The sequence below is a fragment of the Falco punctatus genome (assembly GCF_963210335.1).
Source record: "Falco punctatus genome assembly, chromosome: Z".
NCBI classification, from domain to species: Eukaryota; Metazoa; Chordata; class Aves; order Falconiformes; family Falconidae; genus Falco; species Falco punctatus.
In genome coordinates, this window is record NC_137586.1 from 53,528,254 (window position 1) to 53,551,052 (window position 22,799).

At 40.4% G+C, this 22,799-nt stretch overlaps 1 protein-coding gene across 1 annotated transcript in view; it reads left to right on the forward strand.

Annotated features, from left to right (window-relative positions):
• The window catches only part of NRG1 (neuregulin 1), a 501,573-nt gene that overhangs the window by 159,414 nt on the left and 319,360 nt on the right, over positions 1-22,799 (forward strand). Inside the window, exon 2 of the mRNA XM_080372046.1 lies at positions 15,370-15,444. Within this exon, the coding sequence (XP_080228172.1) occupies positions 15,370-15,444 (75 nt within the window). The remainder of the gene's footprint in view (positions 1-15,369; positions 15,445-22,799) is intronic.

Genomic DNA, 22,799 nt, shown 5'->3' on the forward strand with positions numbered 1-22,799 from the left:
TCATACGAGAGGTTGCAGGGCAAAAGACAATAGCAGAGGGAGAGAAAATGAAATGCATTTTAAAAAGTAAAAAGATGTGAATGTCCAGACTGTTCACCATTTAAAAAAGTAAAAAGATGTGAATGTCCATAATGTTTACCATTCAGATCTTCTTGTTTTTTTATTGAGTGCTCCAGCATTTAACGGCCAGTGTTTTTCAGGAGGTAAGAATGTTCAGGAAAAGGTATATACTCAGCTGATTGTCTGCAGACTCATAGAGATTACACTAAATTGGGAAAAGGTTATGTAAATTTTGAAGATCCCTCTTTGGAAAACATGACTATTACAAGCATGATTTTTTACTCTGGTTTCCTAAGGAAATGAAGATTAGGTTATACATAGGTGGATACTTCATTCAGTAAGTCTTACTGCTTTCCCTTTGTCTCCTGAATAACATTTAAAACTGCTGGTATAGTTAGCTAAATTTGGCAGCAGTGTTGTGATCTCCAAGCTTTCAAGTTTCTCCAAGTTTCATGAAAATGGGCAACTGACTAGAGGAGACAGGGTTCTGAGGTGTGGAAGTACCAAAGTATACCTCAGACCTTATCAAATTTTGCAGAATTCAAGTAGGAGACATTATGAACACTAACTTCAGAGAGTACACATTTGTCACATAATATAATATAGTGCTAAAAGCCATACAGAATGAAGTCTGTAATTTCTGCATTTTGATAAAATATTACTTTTTTCACTGGAGAAACTGTAAACTTGGGACTTGCAGATCCTGAAGGGACTGTATACATCAGCAGGCTGGATTTTCCTCTTGCACTGGGGGTCTGATGGATGCTTGACCATATGCAGAATGTAGTGGTTCCTGTATCAATGGCATTACAGAGGGTTTAGAGCTGTAGTCCAGCTAGAAATGCATTCTCATATATTCTAAACTATCTGGAGGGCTGATGTGAATTAACATAGCTTCTTCTGCACTCTATAACCTGCATTTTGAGCCCAGCATTTTTAAAGCAAGGAAATTAAACCCATTATTTATCATTACAGCTCAGAGGTATCTATTTGGTACTTGAAAACTTCTTAAAAATGCAGGTGATAGATTTTTATTACAGCTAAACTATTTATTGTTACCCAGGTGCACATTTTTAAAGGAATATTTGTTGCATTAATGCTTTGTGGATGAATGGAGATTGTTTACCCAGGTGTCTAACCGGCCATATACTGTCCTTCGTTGATTGCAATGACCACAGTGCAGAACAGCTTTGTGGTAAAACCATTGCAGATGTACTGATGACCAGAGAGCCAAGTTCTGCCTTTGTTCTGCAAATGCAACTTCTATTACATCTGGAAGGCTGTGAGTTTTGGCTCTCCAGTGTGCAATGTCCCTCAGCTTTGACTGTGAGATCAGAAAGTCTTTGAATGTTAACTGGTACATGTAATTATTTTGATTACTCTGTTGACTTAAGTGATTGCATGCTTTAGTATTTTGTTGAATTACAGTCTAAACTGTAAGTTTGTTTATTTTATCTAGTCATTGTTCACTGAACTCAAAGAACTTCATTTTAAGGATGAAATATGTAGCTGGTCAGATTGAGTGTCTAGTGCTATGTGCTAAGACATACTAGAAACAAGGCTGCCTAAAAAAAAGGAAAACTAATTTCTGGGCACATTGACAAAGGGAAAAAGAAGAATAGATGACATCTTCTCAAGAACATTGCTGTTCCCAGCAGGATGATTTCTGGGAGCTTCCTAATTTCCTTGCTATAGATATAATTTCTATAGAAACTTGGAGTTTTAAGATGCAAATCCAGTACAGCTTTATCTATTCAAACACTTCGTGCAAAGCAAAAGTGAGTTACTGCATTGTTACAGAACCAGTGAAACCAACCAATCTTTCCAGTTTAGGACATCTACTTTCAGTAAACAAAATACCCCAGGGTACACCTCTTGCAGTGTGTCCTGTGTGTCAGTTTGCTGGCTGTGACCCAAAAGCCTTCTTCCTCCCATAAAGAAAAATCTTCCTTGCTCTCCAGATACTTTTTTCACATGTGGGTTGATGCATTTGGAGGACATGAAGTAAGGATTTGTATAACACTACATAGCTTATGGACCTGGCTGGAGGAGAAGTTCAGCTTGAAGTACTGCCTGGAGGTTGCTTTACTCAAGGTGCCTGCAGAGAGGTAGGAGCAGCAGATCAAAAAGCCACTGACAGTTTGTAAAAGCAGTGTTACGAGCAGTGTTAATGGCTGAACCTAAGTAGCCATGGCTTATCTAGCTAGGAAACCCTTGTGTGATGTAACTCTCATTCCTTCAGTCAGATATATCAGTCTATGTCCATTTAGCTAGTCACCAGCTCTGTTGTGTCTTCTCCGCTAAAGATGACTGTATCCCTTCATAGATCATCTTATTAAACCCTAGGAACACATTTAGATCTTGTTGGGGAATAAACTGTTCATCCTTGCCCATATAAGAGAGAAGCAGAACATTTGTCCTCTTTCGTAATTCTTTCTGCTTATTTTACATGTCCTGGTTTGGAGGGGTGGGGGTAAGGGGGTGGAGTTGTTCATACCCTCAGAACAATTCACACACACAACTGTCATAACAATGTACACAACTGTTCAGACTCAGATATTCCCAAAAAGATTAACTGTTGATTAATGCTTGCCTGTTCAGATATTGGAAATGAATGTGGTTAACCTCTGTCACACGTCCTGTTCCTAAAACCTTTTGATCTTTTTATATATAAGGCAAAGATGTTAAAACTGAAGCTAGTAATGCAAATACCAGTGTTCAGAATTTTCTGTGTGCATTACCAAGAAATAAGAGTATTAACTGTATTTTTAAGGCTACTTAAAGCTTGGAGATAGCTATAGATTTGGTTATTTTTCATTCAGGCAAGAAGAAAAGTTAAGAGATGGTCTAGATGTTACTAAATACTAGTATCTGAGTTAGAGAAGTTACTGAAATGGCCATTTCTACTAACTCTGCAAGCCAAAGGCTGTTCAGAAAATGCATTTACCTACATGACAGCGATTACCTGCTGCTTGCAATGAAACCAGATTCTGACCAAGAAAAAGGCAAAGCTTTCCTGCCTTACAGCAGCCAGATGCTGTCAGGTGCAGGTTGTATTTTACCTTACTATTGGGGACAAGGCATGTGTAGGAAAAGGTCTTCCTTTGCTTCCTTCATCCAGAGAAGAGACATGTAGAGTTATAGGGCAAGGGAATATTGCAGAGGCAAAGGAGTCTGTTCAGTCTGGATCTGCCTTTATCCTGGAAGGCATTGTAACTTAGATAGTGAAGTGAACCCTGTGTTATCCTAAGACAAAAAATCAAGCAGGAAAGTGACAGTAGTGCCTTGCTTTTCATGCATGGGAAGATTTGAGCTTTGGGATCAGGAGGAGTTATTTTAGACTACTCCATGGCTGCATCACAGAAGCTCTGAGATACTCAATCTTTAATAGGCTAGGTATTTCAACCTTTAAAATGAACTGCTTCTTTGTGCACAGCAGTGACCAGCTATAATTAACATGCTTACAAGTTAATTCACATGCCTGTCTGCTCTTTGGAACCATCTGTCTCAAACGCATCCAGCCTGCAGCCAGAAAGGGGGACATGATTATCACATCCAGTTCCCACAGTAATGCAGCCTTCTTGCTTTATTCAGTAAATCCAGCACTATACTCTGTCCTTACTCAGGCCAGCAACCAATGGTGCATGGGGAGCAAGACTGCTGGGAAGGCATGCAAGTTTCACTTTGACTCCAAGTGACAATGAATTTGCCACACCCCCCACCTCATCCCCAGTAATCATAGCTAATTACTGTCAGTGCTAAGAAGCCCTTCCGCATCTGCCCATTGGCTTCTGCTCTGCCTCTGTGGATGCTTCATGAGACTGAACCACTCACCTGCTTCCATGTGGGGATGTTCACACAGCTCTTGATTCCATTAGCTAAAAAACTTCTGCTGTTGCCTGTGAGAGGAGCTTGGCTCTGATGAAGGGAGGTGTTAGTGAGAGCTTGGAGTTATCCCAGGAAACAAGACTTTTACCTCCATGTGTCGGCAAATCTGGAAGAAGCAGCAAATTGAGTGTCTGTGTAATGGATCAAGAAGATGAGCTTCTGGGCTATGTTCTTCTCATTCCATGCATCAGTTGGATTAAAGCTTTTGGTCTTTGAGATAACTGGTATACTGATGCCTTCTTATCTCTCAGAGAGTTCTAGACTTTAATTAATTAACATTTGTGAACGGTGAACAGTTCCTCTGATAGGAACTATTAAGTATCAGAGCAAAATATGTATAATCTTGGCATGCTCAAATTAGCTCAACTTCAGTATAGGTGAAAGAGAATGAATGACATGCTACTTCATAAGGAATATCTTGGGTTATTTCAAATGCTGTAATCCTTCTTTTGTGGATTTCTGGGCTATTTTTATAATACCAATTCTGATTAAAAATATTAAGTCTGACTGTCAGCTCTAATCCATGCTTTATCCATGCTTACCTAGCAACGTTAAACACTCTGACTAGTCTAAAGGCATTTAGAAACATTCCCATGCTATAGAAACTTCTGAGAAAAACATCCAAGCTACCCTGTTTCTCTGCTTCTGTGTTAGGAAGGGTTTATGGAGCTGCACAAGACAGGATGGCTGTGTATTTAGTGTATTGACTTTGAATACGTCCCGGTTTGAAAGCAACTTAGCTTTTTGTTGTCATTCTGATGTAAGTGGAGCTCAGCCGTGATCATCCACTGATATATAATGAAAATGTTTTTTCCATTGCTAGTTGTTGTAGTTTGCCATTTTTCTGATTATGGTAGCTGCTCAGATCCACTCTTAATAAACTAAGCAGCTGTATAAAACTGGTCTGGAAGTGCCTCCACCAAAATGGGTCAGGTTGAATGGCTGCTGCTGTAGCCTGGTCCCTGTGCAAGGTACAGCTGCTTTGAGCCTCGTCCAAAACACAACCAGGCAAAAAATAGTTTCACCAAACTACTCAACAGCATGTAACTCACAATAGCAGTGGAGGAAAATGCACAGCTTTGGAGTTATCTTCTTTTCTTAGGCAGTTTTGTCCCACTTTGAGTTGTATTTTGGGCTGTCAGTACTACAGATAGAAATGTACTTTGCAGTATTTAGTTCTACATTTCAATACTTAAAAAGCTCAGCTAACCTCCTCAAGCTGCACAGCTGCTCTGAGAGGGTTTTCAGCTGCAAAGTGTGAACTTTTTAGCACTGCTTTGCAATTAAAATGAGCAAAATCCCCCCCAAAGAATGTTTCAAAGGTTTTTAAAAGTATGTAAGTTGGTGTTGTTTTACAATATCCTGTGTGGAAAAGACAGGGTTTTTTCTAGTTTTCTAGTGAAACCTAATTTGACCATGCAAGAAGCAATTAAGCTAGAATATGTTGTTCTGTTTTATCTGATCTTTAAATAATTTACAGACTGGATTTATTTGTGCTGAATGATAAAAATGTTGCTGTTTATATGTGCAAGTAAACACAGCAGGCAAATTATGTGAGGCACATAAAAATAAGAAAGGACTAAGAAAGAAAGTATGTGAGGAAGAATATACTTGGTACTGCAGAGTTTGGCAGCCATATGTAGTGTGAATTTCTGATATGGACAGATGGAAAAATAGTAATCCAAAAACATTACCCTAGAAATCACTTGGTTTAAGTCTCCATCTCCAAATTGTCTTATAACTTTAAATTCTTTATTTCCATCTGATACATTACTATAACAGGTGTAATCTTACAGACTTCCTTAATTGAGGAAAATGGAATTTATTGTCTATAGGGATGTGTGTAGAAAGATCCAGAGAGTATACTGGATTTCAATTTCGTAGTTAAAGCTTAAAGAGTGGTTTGAAAGCAATGCTTTTCATTAAACATTTAAGAAACCTCTGCCATAAGAAAGGTGTTTGCATGCTAAACAGAGGAGAAAGGCATACAATCAGGCTGACCCACAGTGTTGTCTTCTTTAGACCATCCGAATGTAACTCAATCACGACTCACCTTCACAAAGACTTCTCCCTGTTTTCAGGCTGGGGCACTTGCTGAGAAATTAGTCTTATGCTTTGACCCAGTATATTCACTGGAGGAGGGTTCGTTTGTAGTGGGGATGTACATGGGCTGTTGGCTGCACAGCCAAAGGGGAAGGGAGATAAACAGAAGTTACCACAATCACTTCAGTGCAATGGAATTGTGGATGTGGAGAGAAGGGGCAGGTGGATTATCAGGGGACAGACGGTGGCTTTTCTGAGGACACAGGCAGCGGCTGTTTTGAAAGAACAGATGGTGGTTGGGATGTAGGAATCTGTAGGAAAGCAAAAGTTAAAAAATGCCTAAGCCACATTTTCAAGTGGGCTGTGAGTTCAGGTTTCTCTGTTTTCAAGAAGGCTTATAGCTAGATTTTAAAAAAGCTTGGGTGGATCTTTGGAGTATGTGGTCTTAGCACTGTGTGCAAACCAAGCTCCAAATAACCCAGTCTGTCACTCTCCCACCACCCAGTCAGTGCAGTCACTGGTTACTTTGAAAAACTGTATCCATCTATCCTAGAGTTTTAATAGAAGTTATGGCAAATTAATTCACAGAAATGCATTTTCTCACATGCAATAGTGACTGCATAAGTGTTCTTTGCCACTATTTGATTGTTTTTCCCCACCTTGGCCCTTTTGTCTTTAAACAGAATGACTGTGACCTGCTGACCATTTTTTTCATGACACAACAGATCAGTCTTGTCTTTCCATCACACAACCATGAAGCAAACAAACTATGTCAACAATCTGGGTTTATTTTTAGCTTCCTGAAAGCTGCTGCCTGCTCTCCAGGCAGCTGGGAGATGCTGTCTTCCTTACTCACAGGCCCTGGTGATCACACACTCTCTGTTCTGGAGTTTGTGTCCGTTCCCCAAGTAATAACAAAGGTAAGATACGGCTATCAACAGTGGATACCTTGAAGCCAGGTTCCTCAGAAGAATACTCATGCCAAAACAGGTGACTGCCTATAAATTTCCATTTCTTACACTTCTTTCTTCTCTGAAATGACTAAGTGTAGTTGGCCTGATCCTGAAAGACATCACACCAAGGAGCAGTATGGAGTGCATGTCACATAAAAACAGCCATAACAGTTCAGATCAATGTCTTTTAACCAAATGTCCTGTTCCCTAAACGTCATTCCTGTACAAAGAAATTACAAAAACAGGGCAAGGACATAGTGTTGCTTCATTGAGCATTGCCCAGATTTTTGGAAAGTAGTGGTTGTAGGACTCCGGACCAGAGATGGGGTATTTATGCTTAGAAGTCCATCAAAGACTTTATTCTTTGAATTTGTTTGGTTGGTTCTGGAGCCTTCAGTTTTAATTTTTTTAATTATTTTTTTTTTTTTTTTTTTTTAGATTGACAGTGCTTTGCAGTTAGGATTTCCAAATCTAAACTAGCTGTTGCATGAATAAGCATAACCTTTTGATTTGAATCTGCTGTGTTTATTGCTCCTTTATTCTTGGATGAGAAGCAATGGTGAAAAAATGATGCCTGCTCATTTTCTCTGTGTCACTTATGTTTTCATAGACCTAGATCATATACTTCCTTAGCTGCTTTACTTTCTTTAGCCTGGCATTTGCTAGAGTGCACGCATCTCCATAAAGATGGCTCATAGAAATGTCACAGGCCAGAAGGTTTCTGCCTGTTTTGAGTTCATACCAGGAAGAAAGCTTTTGCTGAGAATTCTTTTCCTTAGGTCTATCCAGAAGTTTTTCACAGCATACAGGATTACTAGACTGCGCACACGTTCCCTCCAGATTAAATGCACATAAAAAGAAGGCGAAGCTGACCCCATTTCCACTACTTTGACATTTCTTTTTTATTTCTGGTTTTCAACAATGCACAATAATACTCCATCTAGTGCCACTTTAAAGAACAAAATCATGCAAAATCCAGTTCTGGAGAGTTGGAGAGTGTTTATAGAGAAAGCCAGGACATTGGCATTGGTTTCTGTCAGCAGCTGCCTTGAAGTTGTTGGACATTTGAGTCAATCATTCTGGATTTTTTATTGTCACATGGTTCCTGTATTGATAATGCTGGATATATCAACACTACTCACATCAGTTTTAGATACAGCTGTGCTCCCTGCTGCTCCTGAAGACATACTGGGGAGGTATGTGGTCATGTAGAAGTATTGCTATAGAGTCAGGGAATTATTATTACATACATAAACCATGTTAAAAGAAGATTATTAGGGTGGAAAAATGGAGTGTCCAGTTTTAGGAAATACAAGAATTGTGTCTGTGTGGCCTTAAGTGTGTGCTGAGCCACTCTGTTTCATTGCTTTTCAAATATTTTCTGATATTAAAAGGACATCTGCACTGAGGGTGCTGCAGTGAGTAAACTGCTTTTTTGTAAGAAGAAATTCCTGTACTACGATTAAAACTACCTTTAGGCTATGAAGGATTTTATTGATAGAGATTGAAAGGGGAGTGTAGGGCTCCACAGAGCTAGATAAGAGTTCTCAGTGAGGTCACTCTGCTAAGCCCTTTCACAATCACCTGGGTTGTTCCTGTCAGTAAAGCAGGTTGCAAGCGTTACCCACCACTCCCACCTATCTTCATAATCCCTTGTCTAGATGATGGTCCTAGCCCTTAACAGTTCATTGTGCATAAAGCCACTGGGACATGGACTGGATATATGCTGTTAGGAGGTGTTGTAGAAGTCACACTGCTTTGCTGGACCAGCAGGAAAACTTGTAGTACTTGGACTAAGAACTTTGAACAGACAGTGCAAGTTTTTGAAATTTTGATTTCTGATAATAACTTGAGACCCCGTTAAAATTTGTTCTGAACTAAATTTCCAGTATGGGTATTTTCTGTGTGAAAAGTGGTGCTGTTAAAAGCAGTATATTGTGACTATTTTTTTAAAAGCCTGATTTAGTGATAATTTACTTCAGAAACACCTAATGACTTCAGTTTTTGTAAACACTGCACCAAGAGGGGCACTTAGCCCAGTTAAAGATCCTTTCAGAAAACTTTCATACGCTGTGGAGTTATGAAGTAGAGCAGAGAAGAATCAGTTTTTCCTCTCTACAGCTATGTTAGCTCCTCAGCTGAGACTTGCAGTCTGTCAACATCAAGCTGTCATCAAGACTTCTCTTGCAGTGTTAATGGGATGCACAGGTAGCATCTGCCACCACAATCAGCAGGGAGGGACAAAGGCTCATTGGCAAGGGGGTGCAATCCATGCTAGTGGAGAGCTAGCATGCTATGTGCAGGAATTTCATTTAGTGCAGAACAAAACCATCTCAGACTTTTAACTCCCGGAGCTGGTTGTGTCTGGATGAAGCAGCTATAGATTGCTTTATTTATATACAGTCTGTCTTGATCTATTTGTGAAAATAGGCAACCTGTAGCATTACTAAAATATTCCCTGAAACAGCATACTAACCTTTTAAAACTCATCCTGCAGACAAATGCTAAGTCCTTAGGCAGTTTTCTCTTCCCAGCTGTGGACATCTGCATATACCAGGATTTTATTATTTATATATGGCTTGTTACTAACAGCCTCAGGTTAAAAAGCTGAAATTCCATTCTGTTAGGCACTGCATTAAATGAGAAAAAAAAAAAGGCAGTCTTTTTTGAACTCACTCTCTGATATCATGATAAAACTCAGAGTGGGACCTTCATATCCAGGGCTTCTAGATGCTACTGGATGATGAATGATAATAATTTCAAAGGAAGTGAGATGAGGTTATGGAAATTGATAACATCTGCCAAGAGAAGATGTGGCTTGTCCTCTGAGTGAAAGTGGCAGCTCAGGCAATGGAAAAGAGGGCGTTACATCAGTGCTTGTGTTGCAAGAGGAAAACTGCTGGTTTTCAGTTGAGGTTAAAACCTGAAGCAAGCTGGAAAACAAGAATCCTGTTTCCTGGGAAAAACTGAGACTTTTTCTTCCTTGGGGAGGAACAGCCCTTTCAAGGTTTGAGAAATTTGTCCCACAGCTGAAGGGAAGTCAGTGATTAGGATTCCTGCAGCTCAGCATTGGGCAGGTCATGGGCTGAAATCTGGGTCTGTTTTATTCTAAGTAAAAAGCAAGCAGCAGAAGGTTTTCCTTCTGCAGCTCTTGTAGGCAACCGAACACAGTCCACACCAAAATATCCAACAGTCTGTAATTAGGGCAGCAAGCAAAAATGTCAAAAGTCCAGATTAGAATTCTTGGGTCTACATCAGGTAAACCAGGGTCTGTCTTTTCAGTCTCAATACAGGTGATTGTTTCAACTACAGAGCTGTTTGCTGTTTTAGGCTGTCCTTAGTTCTCTCTGTCTGTGTCTGGCCAGGTTGTTCATATGTTGAGTCTGTATTCCTCATACCTATTTTAAAACTGTGAGGTCTGCAAGAAATTGGTGTGGATGCATATGAAAGGATGGATCTGGTTTTTTAAAATGAATGACAGCAGCTTGGGTGAGAATGAAGAAAATATTGTGGAATTTGATAGGAAACAAATCTGTCTGATTTTTACAAATCTTAGGTAAGTCAAGGTCTATTTAGGTTATTGAAATAATAATAGTGTTTTCCTGAAACATCAGGACTGTGCTTTCTAATTTGAGAGCATATTCTGGCCCTTCAGACAAATATCAGACACTAAAAAACAACCAACCCATAACCAACGCACTTTAGAAGGGCTTTCATGCCTGTTGCTTACCAAGACTTCAAAGGAAGAGCTGAGGTTGCAGCACCAGCCCTTCTGGCTGGAGATGGCTGGAGTTGTTAATGCTGAAGGCTCCTTGCCCGTGAAACTGTAGTGCGGTGGAGGGGTTTGCTTCTCCAACCCGCCAGTGAAATGCTCCCCACTATGGGCTTTGAGTATTGGGGGTCACTGTCTCTTCTCAGACACGGGTGCATCACTCCATTGGGAATGCTGGGACAATTGTTGAGAATCATTTGCTTTCATCTGACGTGCAGAAAAAAAAGAGAAAACTTTCTTCTTAAAGAAGAAATCAGCTGGTGGTGTTTGTTCCCGTGGGGCTTTGTTTGTGCTCTGAAGGGAACTTCTTGCTGCTTGCAACAGGTTATTTCCTTGACTGCAGTTTCTTGACCATGGTATGAATTTGTGAGGCTTAAGTTAAAGCACTGAATTCTGGCCTGTTGTCAAAGAGGGCTGAGGAAGCTTTCATATGCTGGATGTATATTTCCAGAGTACCCAGCAATTTGCTGATTTTCAGAGGCCAGATTAACACTTATCTAGGACTGTGCAAACTGTGCTTCTGTCTTTTTAAAATTTAAGAAGTGCTTCTTCATTTCTCAGCTAGAAGGCTATTTCCTGAAAGAGTTTTTAGGGACTACAATATCTGTATATGTCCTTTTTCTTGGCATTTGTCTGCCAACACAGCATCTTTTCTGCTGCTTTGATTCCTCTGTGATTCTATCTTGCATTTCACAGAATTTCACAGAATGGTCAGGGTTGGAAGGGATCTTGTCCAACCCTCTGCTAAAGCGGGTTCACCTAAAGCAGGTTGCACACTGTCATGTCCAGACAGGTTTTTAATGTCTCCAAAGGAGACACCACCAGCAAACTTGCTGAGGGTACACTCGGTCCCTTCATCCAGGTCACTGATGAGTAAGGTGAGCCAAACCGGACCCAGCACTGACCCCTGGGGAACACCCCAAGCTACAGGCCCCCAGCTGGACTCTGCACTGCGGGTCCCAACCCTCTGAGCTCTGCCATTCAGCCAGTTCCCAATCCACCTCACTGTCCACCACCCAACCCACACTGCCTGAGCTTACTTGTAAAAATGTTGCTGGAGACAGTGTCAAAAGCCTTGCTGAGGTCAAGGTAGACAACATTCACCTCTTTTGCCTACTCAGCCAGTCATTCCACCATAGAATGTTATCAGGTTGGTATTCTGCACACACTATTCACTCCAGCTACCTCTGGCTGAATTACAGAGGTCACTTTACATGAAGAGAAGGTAATGGATGACCAATAGTTTGTTGGGGTTTTTATTAGCCAGAGGGAAGTATCTCTCTTGAAGGCACCACAGCACCTGTTAGCAATTACTCTCTCAAATGTGTGAGGTGTAAATTCTGAAATTTAGGATTACTAAATGCCTGTTTCACAAATGACAAAATTATGCAGGTTGGAAGGACCTCTGGAGGTTGCTTCTGCTTCCCTCTCCTCAACACTAATCCAACTAGATCAGGCTGGTCCATACTATGAGCACTTACGTTTTGAATAGCTCCAAGAATGGAGAACCCATGATATCCCTGAGACCTTGCTGTAATAGGGACCTTCCTCTTTGGGGAAAAAAATTATTCCTCAGATCTCATGAGAGTGCCCTGTCTTGCATCTTGTGCCTGCCGCCTTTCACCCTTTCTCTGTGCATCTCTGGGAAGAGTCTGTCTCCATCTTTGCTCTCCCCTCTCATGAGGCTGCTGAAGACAGCAGTACGGTGCCTTTTAACCCTGCCTTCTTAACCCTACCTTGAAAATCATTACCTATCGTAAAGAAATATAAGTTTAATGGCTTTAATATTTTGGATTTTGAGCAGGAAGGGATCAAATTTTCAGGTTTTTATGCACAACCACAAAAGCTACTGTTCTTTTTCATCTGAATTTTTCATTGTTTATATTGAGCTGTGGCTCTCTGATTTTCATTTATTCCAAGGAACTGAAGCTGTAAATAAGACAAATGTTAAAAGAAAGGTAGTAGTGGAAATTGCCAAAATTATAAATCCAATTTTAATTGAAAGTGTTTTTGTAGGCCCACAAAAATGCTTTAGTATGTAGTATTGCTTCAGTGCTTGTGAAATAGTTTGTAGTTTCCCCCAAACAAAGACAAAAAGATTTACAAACTCAAAAGAGCAGACAATTGACTAGAAGTAAGTATTTTCCAGAAGCACTGAAAAGATAGGGTATGTGTTTACGCCTTAAAAAACACCTGGTTTCTTATTTCTCCCTTTGAAGATGCAATCCTCCAAGATATGCACAGAAAGATAGGGTGGCAAAATGTGTTAACCTACATTTGGACAAAGAGGCTTCTGCAAGCCTTGCATTTGAGATGTTTCAGGTTTGACATGTAAAGAAAAGTTTCAAAAAATAAAGACGTAATAAAAGCAGTAGTGACTTGTTAAAAAATGTTGGACAGTTAAAATAACCTCAGTAAGGAAGCAAAGGCAATGCAGGCAAAGGATATGGAAAATAAATTGTGATGGATGAGTACTAAACCAATATGCAATTAGAGAAAGCAAAGCTATTGTGCAAACAAAAGTGAGGAATAGCATGAATAGAGGCTGGAAAATCTTTATAAATCATGCCTTAGAAGTGGTTTCTTGATAATCAGGAAGCAAGTGAAAGCCTAGGAAAGTAGCATGATGCTTTTTAGTAGATTCGAGGAGGCTGTTTTGGAAAAGCAAAGAAAATAGCACTAAATAAAGAGTAGTTCTGAATATAGTGCAGTCTTCAAAAAAAACAATAGGCCAATGCATCATTCACCTCACTTCCCTCTCAGTGGGAAAATCTCTGTGCTTCTGTTATATGTGAAACAGCAAGAGAACGAGCACTCATGACAAAATTACCTGTTCTCTTAGGTAATTCTAAAGAGTCTGAAAGTGCTTGGACTACTGCTGATTTTTAGTGAAAAGTTGTTGCAAGCAGATGTAAGTACAAATAAACATACAAAAGCCTTGAAGAGACTGGATTCTTCAGTCAAAATAACTCAAGGGCAGTACCTTAAAACTTTGTACTCTGTCAGGGTTTGGAACGGTAGCCCTACATCTTACTTTAGCTGATTCTGCTGCAAGGTAGAGACTATAAAAGTGAAATTTCTCCTCAGCCTTTGCACTTACAATTAATACAAAGTGTATTACTTCAGTGGTATTCTTCTGCATTCCTATGAATGGGTGAAAGCATCTGTCAGCAATAAATTAGCATTAACTGCTCTTCAGTTAATAACATGAGCATTTCTAGATGGTGCGATGCTCATGTGTGCATTTCACTGCTTTCTCAACTGAAGAATTAATTGTGCATGTCTCTGAAAAATCCTATAGCTAATGCGAATGATATTTTATCATCCATCTTCATTATTAAATGGTATGTTTGGCCCAGTCAGATTCTGTGAGCACAAGTCAGGAAGGAAGATTGTTTAAAGAGAAAAAAGAGCTCAGTAAAGAGAAAGCTTATTTGTAGAATGATATTTAGTCTCACTCACTGTTGCATTAGTAGTCAGGCTGAGACTTTGGACAAAAGGACTGATGCCAGGCTCCTTTGCTCCTCACTGGTAAAATCTCCTGCTGTTTACATGGCCACGTACCCATGGTGCTCATGGATTCATTGTTTCATTGCAGCAGCAGGACAGAAACTATTTTTATTGAAAGCTCCATGAACCTTTCAGATTCCCTGGGTTGTTCACAGTACAGGACGTACCTGAGTGTCCTCCATCAACACTGTAGGTAAAGGGAAGTCATTTGAGCTTACTTTGAGACCGAGACATTATGCAAATAAGAAGGCGGTAAGACCAAAAAGTGAACTAGACTGGAAATGTAGTGAGCATGACCTCAACTGTTAAAATACGTGAACTTAAGTGCTTTCAGGCTCAGATGCTGTCACTCCGTGTCTGGTGCCTTATTTACAGAGCAGGATGTCTGGAACAAAAAACATCAGAGCAGTCTGATGCCTGTACCTTTGCACCTTCTGCTGCAGAGACTATTCCCTCCACAGCAAATTCACAGGTGCAGTTTGCTAAGGAGACATGTCAGGTTAATAACACAGGTTTTGCTGACCCGAGTCAAACATACCCTTAATATCAAAGAGGATCTTGATCACACTTTTCTGAGGGAAAAGTTTTTCATAATGAGAAGTGCTACCTAGCTATTTTTTCTGCTGCATCTGATGTCTGTTAATAAACAGGACAACCGGGTTGTTATGCTTATGTTTAACATTCGGGTCCTATCATATGCATCTGTCCTTAAAGAAATGCTGAAAGATTAACTCAGATCAGGCTTGACAGCCTGATCTTCAAGGATCTGATCTGCCAGTGGAGTCCTGCACATACCTGTTGTGATGGCATCACTAGTTCTGCAGCTTGTGCACCCTCTGTCTTCTTTAATGACCCCAGTACAAGGCATTTCCAGTGGGCTAACACACAGGCAAAGAAACGGGACTCCTTGGCAAGACTCAAGGCAACCAACTTCTCCAGATTTCTGCTGGGAGATGTGTTTGTATGCATGTGAGTGTGTGTGTGTTGAAGGGGGGAGGAATCTACAGGAAAAAGTTGTGTTAAAGAATACAACAATGTGGAGGGTGTCTGCATATCTGTTCAGTGAACTTATCTAAATATTCCCTTTTCTTCCCTTTCTTTTCCCCTTCCCTTCCTCCCTTCTCTTCTCCTGTTTACTGTCAGGAAGGGCCACCTCTGAAGGGCCAATTCAATACAGCCTGGCACCAACACAGACGGACATCAACAACAGTTCCAACAGTGAGTCAATTTGCAATTGGGAAATTCCTTGATATGGTATTGTTTTATGTGCATGTAAAACACGCAAGAACTCTGCAGAGGACTTCTAGAAGAGGGAGAAGGTAGATTTGTCATGCCTAGCCCCCTCTGGTTGGAGCACCCTGCAAGTTTTTGATGCCTCACTAAAAGCATTAGATCCTGATGTGTGAGGGCCAGTGCCAGGGCATTTTACCAGCCAAACAGGCTTCTGGAGCTGCATGCTGTTCAGAAAAAACTGGCTTCCAAGGAAGGAGATACTTAAGATACTTCAGCTGACTAGAGGAGAAGAGGTTGGAAGCCATGCACAGAAAAGTCTTTTAATTGAATTGTTACTTTCCCAGCTTGGGAGAAGAGCTGCCAGTTTCAGATTTGGGTTCTAGGACAGCTGAAGAGACCTTGCTTTCAGTTTTGGGGTAATTTAGCTGCTATCACTTAGATTCTCTGGTGCTCCCTGAGCACCTGGAGGGGGAAGATGAGTCCTTGCTCTTGTATAATAAGATCAAGGTATAAAAACCTCTTTCTCACTATGCATGCACACAGTGTTATCCAACACTCGTGGTCCCAGTCCCCAGTGACCACTTCCTCCAATACGTGTGTTGGGGAGAGAGACTTTTTATGGGGTTGTAGGAGGGGGGGAGGGAAATTCATTACACAGAGCAAATTAAAAATTATACCTGCTCCTCAGTGGTCCTAAAAGGTACTCCTTGCCCTACATTTTCCTCTTGCTGACTCTCCTGGGACCAACAAGCTTTGGCCCAGCATTACAGAGAAGGTAGCTGAGGAAGGAGAGAGTGGTTTAAAGGAGAAGTAGGCAAGTGAGTGGGCTGGAGGAGCTGCAAAGAGGTGACAGCAAACAGAGGATATCAGAAGGGAAAAGAGATGGCAGTGAAAAGACCCAGAGAAAGCACTTCTGGGTCTCTGGAACAGCAGTCTGAGGGCTGAAAATGTCTCAGTGAGCTGTTTTTTTAGCTAAAGTGTCTGGCCTGAGATCTGGAAAAAGTCTCCATTCACCCTCCACTTCAAAGACAGTAGGACAAATGATACCCTCTGGCAGGAGCTGAGCAAGCAGATTCTGTCTGCCACTTATTGAAGACTGACCACCAGAGCTGTATGATTTGTAGCACCTCATTCATGTAATATAAAGCAGTGCACTGTGATTGGATTAACTCTGGTTTTTCTAGCTGCATTGGTCTCAGCATAGTTTAATATTTTCCACGTGTCTATTAAACACTGTATCTTTGGTATATATATGAAGATGCAGGTTTTAATTAATATAATTGAATATATTTGTTAAAATCATGCTCACAAACTGTAAATGTAACTGTAATAATGTTATCACATACAATGCTATAATCTGATTTTGTGCTGCACAGTGAACAATGGAAAATCTACAGCACAGACCAATGTCTCACTGGTCTGTGACTCAAGCAAAGAATTGGTTGTTTATTCTTACCATACTTCTTTGCCTCAAATACTTGAGTAAGTCATACTGTATTTCTTCCCCCTTTTAATTTTCTGATGGTTTGCTTAAGTCCCACAGTTTGTGCAGTCTCATGATCTCTTCTGTAAACTGTTGCTTGGAAGAGTTGCTATCCAGGGCAGTGCATCAAACCAGCTGTTTAGGCAGCTGTATCGATCTCGTGAGCACTTCTGTGTGTCAGTAAGCATGTGGACATGGGCCTTGAGATCAACAAGAAGACTTACTGTGAAATTGCCACATGCAGTTGAGGGACCTAGGACTCTATTTGTGCCAGGTTTAAGTGATTTTAAAACATTTTGAAATCTCTCAAAGATAGGAAGCTGAACACCAGGGGAATTCAGGCTGATGTTTGGTTTGTGATAGGATACCTTTAGCAGTCAATGAGTGGATCTGAACTGCAACACAGGGCTTATGTCTTACCAGGTCCTAGAGGAAAAGAAATACAGCAACAGAAAAAAGCAAAAGCCTCAGACATGTACAGCCCCATGGTTTGGGAGAGGATGTGCTGCAAAGCGCTTTCGAGGGTCTTACCTCTGTGAAATACAATACAATATAATATCTTTCTTTTAGCTCACCTAGTCATCAATCCTGTATTTGTCTAGAGCAGCACTCTATTTTTGCCTTTTTTTCTTTTCTTCTTCAAGTTGTTAGAGCAGTTAATAAAAATTCAAGATGGATTATGATTAGATCTCAAACCCAGCTTTGAACCTTGATTGATTTTGTTAATGTCCACTGTGCTTCCTATCTAGGAAGAACAGTTTGAGGTTACACTATGTTTTTTCATGGGAAAATTCAGGCAAGAAAAGCAACAGCATAGTAATATCAAGCAGGTAAGCTATTGGGCAAGGCTATTCATAATGTTCATCCAACACATCTTCCTCTCTCCTGCCGCATCCATTTGTATGTAGCCTCTTCCCCTCTCCTGGTCAGAAACCAGACCTCCACAGTTTAATGTTGAAATTATTGTAGTCATGCAATCCTTGGAGATTCCCAACAGCATCTCAAAATGTTGTTAGGACTGCATTACTATAATTATTGTTGTTGTTGTTATTGTTATTAAAGATGGTGTGCTTTGAATGACAAAGCCTTGTACAAATAGGAGGAGATTATCTAGGTGGACAGATTAAAGGGTGAGAAAAAGGAAGGGATCTAAGCCCTGTAACTATGTAGAAATGTCCCTCTGAGTGTGGGGCAGTACTGGAATAGGGGCTGAGAGAGGTTTTACAATCCCCATTCTTGGACATACTCAAAACTTCACTGAACAAAGCTTGGAGCAAGCTGATTGAACCTGGAAGTCATGATTTGAGCAGGGATTGGACTCCATAACCTCCAGAGGGCTCTTCCTGACAACATCATCTTTTACTTCTATTATCTGTGGTAAAATCAGTGGCAAGGTCCTGTGTATTGAGGTACATATAGCTTGATACTTGGTCTAGCACCTAAGCTGCTGAAAATATCCTCCCTCTTTGGAAATAAGATGTCTCCTTCAACTTTGGAAATAAGCTGTCTCTTCCAAAACCACTAGGTAAATGCCGTTTTCTGGTAGTCTGCAGTGGACAGGAGAAAAACGTGATGGAATTTTGTGTATCAAATTAAAATGAAGCCTGCTATATACACAAAGTAGCTAGATTTTAGGAAAAAAGGGCTGGAAGCTGAGCTGGCAATCTTAAACAGGGAAAGACATCTTGCTCCCCGTAAGACTGAGACTGAGTGAACTTTCTCAAGGACAGAAGAACAAAGCTGTCCTTTCACAGATGTCCTGGGGATCAGAGCTAGAGGCATCTCACTCTGACAGCATTGTTCCTGTTGTGTAGCTAAATTGAATGGGTCAGGTCCTGGGGCTGTCAATCCAGCTAAATTTGCACCAGGGTTTAGAAACAAAGTAGATATTCTCCAAGGGCTAAATGCCAGTGACTCTGATGTGACATTGTGGTAAAGTTCTGGGCTCTTTCAGTGGGAATAAAGTACTGTTGCATTACTGTAATGAGTTGTGGTATCACATCCATTGCTCTTTTATTGTGTGTTTTCAAACCCTAGGCTCCCATTTGGTTTTGAGGGACACCAGATTTTTAGTTCTGAATATCTTTGTCTTTTATGTAGTGATGAAAATCAGAACCGAGAGCTCATTATAAATTTCTGTTGTGCATACTGAGCTCCTAAGTATTACCTGAGGCAGGGTCTGTAGGAGGAGGTAATACCAACTGACACAGATGTCAAAAACAGACTGATTTTCTGACACATTTGTCACTGTTCGTATCTGAAACAGAAGCAAGAAATTTCAAGCTATCGTGCTACATTCTAGGTTTCTTGGCTGTTGCATTTTAGTTCTTAAAATTCCTGTTCAGAATCCACTGAGACTGCTTAGGTGGCTGCTATTCATTTTAGTGGGTTTGGGGATAAGTATAATGTCAGCAAGATTAATGATTATAATTGAATATAAAATGTTTTCTGTTTTTTCTTGCTATCTATGATATTACTAGGTTTTTTTAGTGGCCATTCATTGAAAAGCAAACTAGCTGACTCCCTGAGACATTCCAAATTGTTTCTGCAGTCTGCTGATGGCCACCAGTTCTACTGGCAGAGTTCATAGAGAACATTCAGAAAGCGAATCTATATCACTAACACCACTGCTGCCAGTTGACTTTGTTATTACAAAAGTTAAATCCTTATCCTTTCTATGCTCTGACATACACACCGTGATGCCTGGATTTTGTCAGCATCCTAATCACGTCTGTCACAATACAAATTGGATGGAAAATCTTCCACAGGAGCATCCTGCCCACAATTTTAACATTAGCCAGAAATAATTGTGCAGTGTCTTCTGTGGAAGCATTTCATTCCATCACAGCTGCCAATTTCAAATGATTGGTTTTGTTCCAGTTAATAGGAGCTGCTACAGAAATGTCACTTTGGCACAAATTTTGGTGCTGAGATCTGCAAGAAGCAGAAAACCAGCAACCATGGAGAGAGAGGGTCTGTCTGTCGTCATGTGGAGCAACTTTTAAGGATGTTGGGATAGCTGGACACCACTTGTTTGCAGTTATCAGCTCCTCATGCACATAGGATTTTATGAACCTGAACAACTTGGGAGTGAATTTGTGACAGGACAGGGGCATAATGTTGTTGACCTCCTTCTGAGATGATAACGCATGCCAGCGCCAGGTTATGGCCCTCAGGGTCCCCATCTACAAAACTAAAACAACACAGAAAAAAGTTTGCTTCTCCACGTGAGGGGGACAGGAAGAGGTGATGGCAGAAATCAGACAAGAGCACATGCCAGTGCTCAGTGGGAGACTGGCATGTCAGGAGAGTCTCAGCAGTGTCAATGCCAGTGTAGGGTGAGCCCCAGCAAGAAGTCTGTGTCTGTTGCTCAGGATGGGGGTACAGGGAAGGGGCACTCATGAGGTTCAGAAAAAGCAGAAGTTGGTCTTTAAATCAAGGTGTTAAAGCTGTGAAATATTCAGGGTTGTGGGATAATATTTTTTTAGTGACTGCCTCCAGGTGATGAATTTAAAAGACAAAAACATGCAACAATTGCTTTTTCTTGTTGTTGTTTTTAACATATTATAGCTTGTATTTCACAGATGTATTTCATAGATATTCTGAAGCCTGTTTACATGAGGATACTAGGTCAATAGTATCTGAATTAATTTTTGAACTGCATTTATTACACAGAATTAAAGACTGATGGGGACACTCTCACTCAGAATTTAGCTAAACTAAAATAAAGGGTTAGATTCGAGAGCAGGGTGTGAAAAGCAATGAAGACAGAAGGAGAATTTGCCTTCACCTGAATTTTGTGAAAATCTCATGGAGATAAAATGCTATAAATCAGGTCTTCAGCCAGTATAAGTGAGCATTATCCAGTGATTTCATTCAGGTGTTCAGTCAGGGAAAAATTGGTCCTCAGCAGGCAGTTAACCATGCAGAGTATGAATGCTCAGGAACTGGCTGGGATGTAGGAAAACAGCATAAACCGCAGAGGTTTACAAAAGCACCTGTTGTTTAGATCAAGTTAAAGCACCCTTTGGCTTTTCCAGCTTTGTGCAGAAACCAGATTATTGTAGTTTTTAAGTCAGTAGTTTTGCATCTGGCTGCTTCTTTTGTGACCAGGACAAAAAGGGCATAGTAGAAAATACAAAATGGAGTAAACTAAACTTGAAGAAATAGACACTTTTTCCTTAAAATAGAAGAATTCATAGGCAGTGGTAGAAATTAAAGATAGCAGTTTCACAACATGCAATTAGACTGTAGAATCCACTACTATTGAAAGATTTTGAAGGGTTTAGTTAAATTCAAAGTAGCGTTAGCAAATTGTATGAATTACAAGAATACCTAGACAGATGATTATTAATTATGATGAAAATTCTGTGAAGATTATTAGATGCTGTTCTTCTGGTGTTATTCTAGTCTGTATCAGGATGAGATAATCTAACAGACAACCAACCTGCAGTAAGCAGAAAATTACCTGAGAAATACCTAGGACTGATCACTCTGAGACATAAGATTTGGAAGACCTTGGGTCATATTAGGTTAATGGCTGGACTCAATAATCTTAATGGTCTTTTCCAACCTAAACAATTCTCTGATTCTCTATTCAGGCTATCACTTGGTCTAGCTTCTTTTTTTGAACTCCTCCATCCTTGTTTTAGCTGAGTTAAGCCCTTCAAGTGTCCAGTTGCTGATGAGTAATATATTTTGATCATACCGATTCACAGTGACTCAGGAAACCTGACTTTTTAATGCAATTTGTAGGAGAACCACGTTGAGCTAGGTGTGCTTGGAGCCTTAATATTGCCATAAATAACGGTGCTGAGGAAACAGGTGAGTAGGTTTAACTCTTAGCCTAGCATGAAGTCAGTGATCAAGATAAAGTTGGAACTGTTCAGTACTGTCATAACAGAAATGTGCAAGTTTATTATCAATGTACTGTGAAAACGCAAGCTGTGGGAATCGACAGGTAGGTTTGCTTGAAGGATCCTCAGGGCTGCAAATAAAGCATCTATGTCCAGGTCTGCTAGGGCACATTATGCAACAGACTTTCTCCTCAGCTAAGAAATTGGTGGACATGAGGGAAAATGCTGCTTTCTCTCCTTCCATGACTCACAGGGGAAGAAATGCAAAGGGGTTTATATGGGAAAGAGCAAGAGCCAGGAGTAATGGTGCTGGTCACTTCACATCTGCCTTTCACATGGCAAACCCAAACAGTCCCTGTTCATAGACATCTTCATTGTGAACAGCAAAACCAAGGATGAGAGAGTAAGTTAGTAGTCATTTAGTGGAGTAACAAGCATGTCTTACAAATTAAAAAGCATGTGACATTGAGTGCCTTGTGTGGACACCTGGTAGCCACTACTTGCAGAGGAACTGAAAAGGGAGAATGATGCCTCATGCAAAAGTGCCAAAAGTTTGGGCCATGTTTTGCTGCCTGCATATCTTCCTAAGACCTTGTATACTTCTGGCCAGCTCTAAGGTCTCCCTTTTCATTGCCTTCAACAGTACCTCAAACTGCTGTTACAGGCACTTATTTCTTCTCTGGTCTCAGTGTGCAGAATGACTTTATATCTGGAGAGTTCATCCCAGCAGTCAGCAAGAAAAAGCTAGTATGCAGCAATTTGACATCGGAATTCCTCAGCACTCTGACTTCTCCTTATCTAGAAATTACAAAGGAATTATTGCAACTTAGTGAGTTAAGAAGTACATTTCAAATACCTCTTATTTAGGTGTTTTTTTAGTTTATGTCAGTATTACAGCTCAGCATGTAATAACTGTTCCCATTCCACAGTAATTAGGTTCATATGAAGTATTTTACTGGTTGAACTGCAAAAGTTTAACTGGTTATGCATTATTTATGCAA